General features: G+C 44.8%; 1 protein-coding gene across 2 annotated transcripts in view; it reads right to left on the reverse strand.

The window, feature by feature from the left end:
* Positions 1-1,296, reverse strand: part of dspb (desmoplakin b) — a 49,150-nt gene that overhangs the window by 13,816 nt on the left and 34,038 nt on the right. For both annotated transcript variants that reach the window (XM_016551200.1, XM_016551199.1), the window contains exon 15: positions 809-984. In XM_016551200.1, the coding sequence (XP_016406686.1) occupies positions 809-984 (176 nt within the window). The remainder of the gene's footprint in view (positions 1-808; positions 985-1,296) is intronic.

Genomic DNA, 1,296 nt, shown 5'->3' on the forward strand with positions numbered 1-1,296 from the left:
GAATAGATCTGCTACGCTGCTGCGGCAGAGCAAGTACCGAGACTTGCTACTGCCAATACATCCACAACATGCTGCTGTGAGCATGTAAGAAATATTGCTGCTGCAAATATAACATACATGAAATAACCCCCATATAGCGTACATGAATCACCTCGTAGCAGATCTGTACAGGTGGAGCTGGGGAAGGAGAAGGGTTTCTGAAGCAAGCTGCAACTGCTACAACAAGCACTAGTCATATATTTGAATGTTGAGCAGCGAGCTCATTGGCTACCGATACAGGAGAGAACCAATCAGCTGTGCCATGTGATAATGATGTTATTCGGTCAGATTGAGTTAGACCTATCGGACTGCGCCATCTAGAGTTTCATGCCAGAACTCTGTATATAGTATATTTAGAGTCAAAATCTGTCCGTAGGTTAGTTGTGTATAGGTTTATACTGTTTTACTTCATTGTTGTATGTCTGTATTTATGTAGCACCGTGGTCCTGTGAGGCACGACATTTCGTTCCACTGTATGTCCCCACATGTAGCGGAATGACAATAAAGCTCAACTTGAACTTATTCGTAGTTGTGGCTGAAAGCATACAGCTACGGCAGGAAACCAACAATAAATAAATTTTTCTACCTATTAGATTGTGTTTTAATAATGTCTACACCTACCCCTTACAGTAATGCAAATACAGTAATTATCGTTGTTCAGCGTGAGAAAAATGATGCAATATTGATGTGCGCATGCGCAGTAAACCCTGGTAGGAGAATCTGACGGGTAGGATGAAATGTCAGGACAGCGGACTCATGCGTTGGTCACCTGTGTGCTGGCGATGTGGCGTCCGCACTCCTCCGGCGCGTCCTCTCCTAACGCGATGTACAGGAACGTGACGAGAGACGACTCTGCGCCGTCCAGCTTCAGTCGCAGCGCGTTGAGCTCGTTCAGCAGTTTGACGCTTACGGCCGCCGAGTATTCGGATCCCTCTCCTCGAGCGGCTACGATAAACACAACACATTCAGGATGTTACGCAGCGGATCTTCATAGTTTCTCACTTGTTTGCCATTACAAATATTTAAAGCTGCAGTCCGTAATCTTCTGCAAGACGCACGCAGTTCTGTTTATTAACTGCTAGAGCGTCAAAAGTTACGGACTGCATCTTTAAATATTCTTCATAGTGCAGCATTAACTGCACTTAAAGGGACAGTTTACCCAAAAAACAAAATTCAGTTCATGGTCCCCATTAACTTCCATAAAATGTGTCCGTCCGTCTGTCCGTCCATCCATCCATCCATCCATCCATCTATCTA

This window comes from Sinocyclocheilus rhinocerous, unplaced genomic scaffold, assembly GCF_001515625.1.
Source record: "Sinocyclocheilus rhinocerous isolate Xijiao unplaced genomic scaffold, SAMN03320098_v1.1 scaffold555, whole genome shotgun sequence".
In the NCBI taxonomy this organism is placed as follows: Eukaryota; Metazoa; Chordata; class Actinopteri; order Cypriniformes; family Cyprinidae; genus Sinocyclocheilus; species Sinocyclocheilus rhinocerous.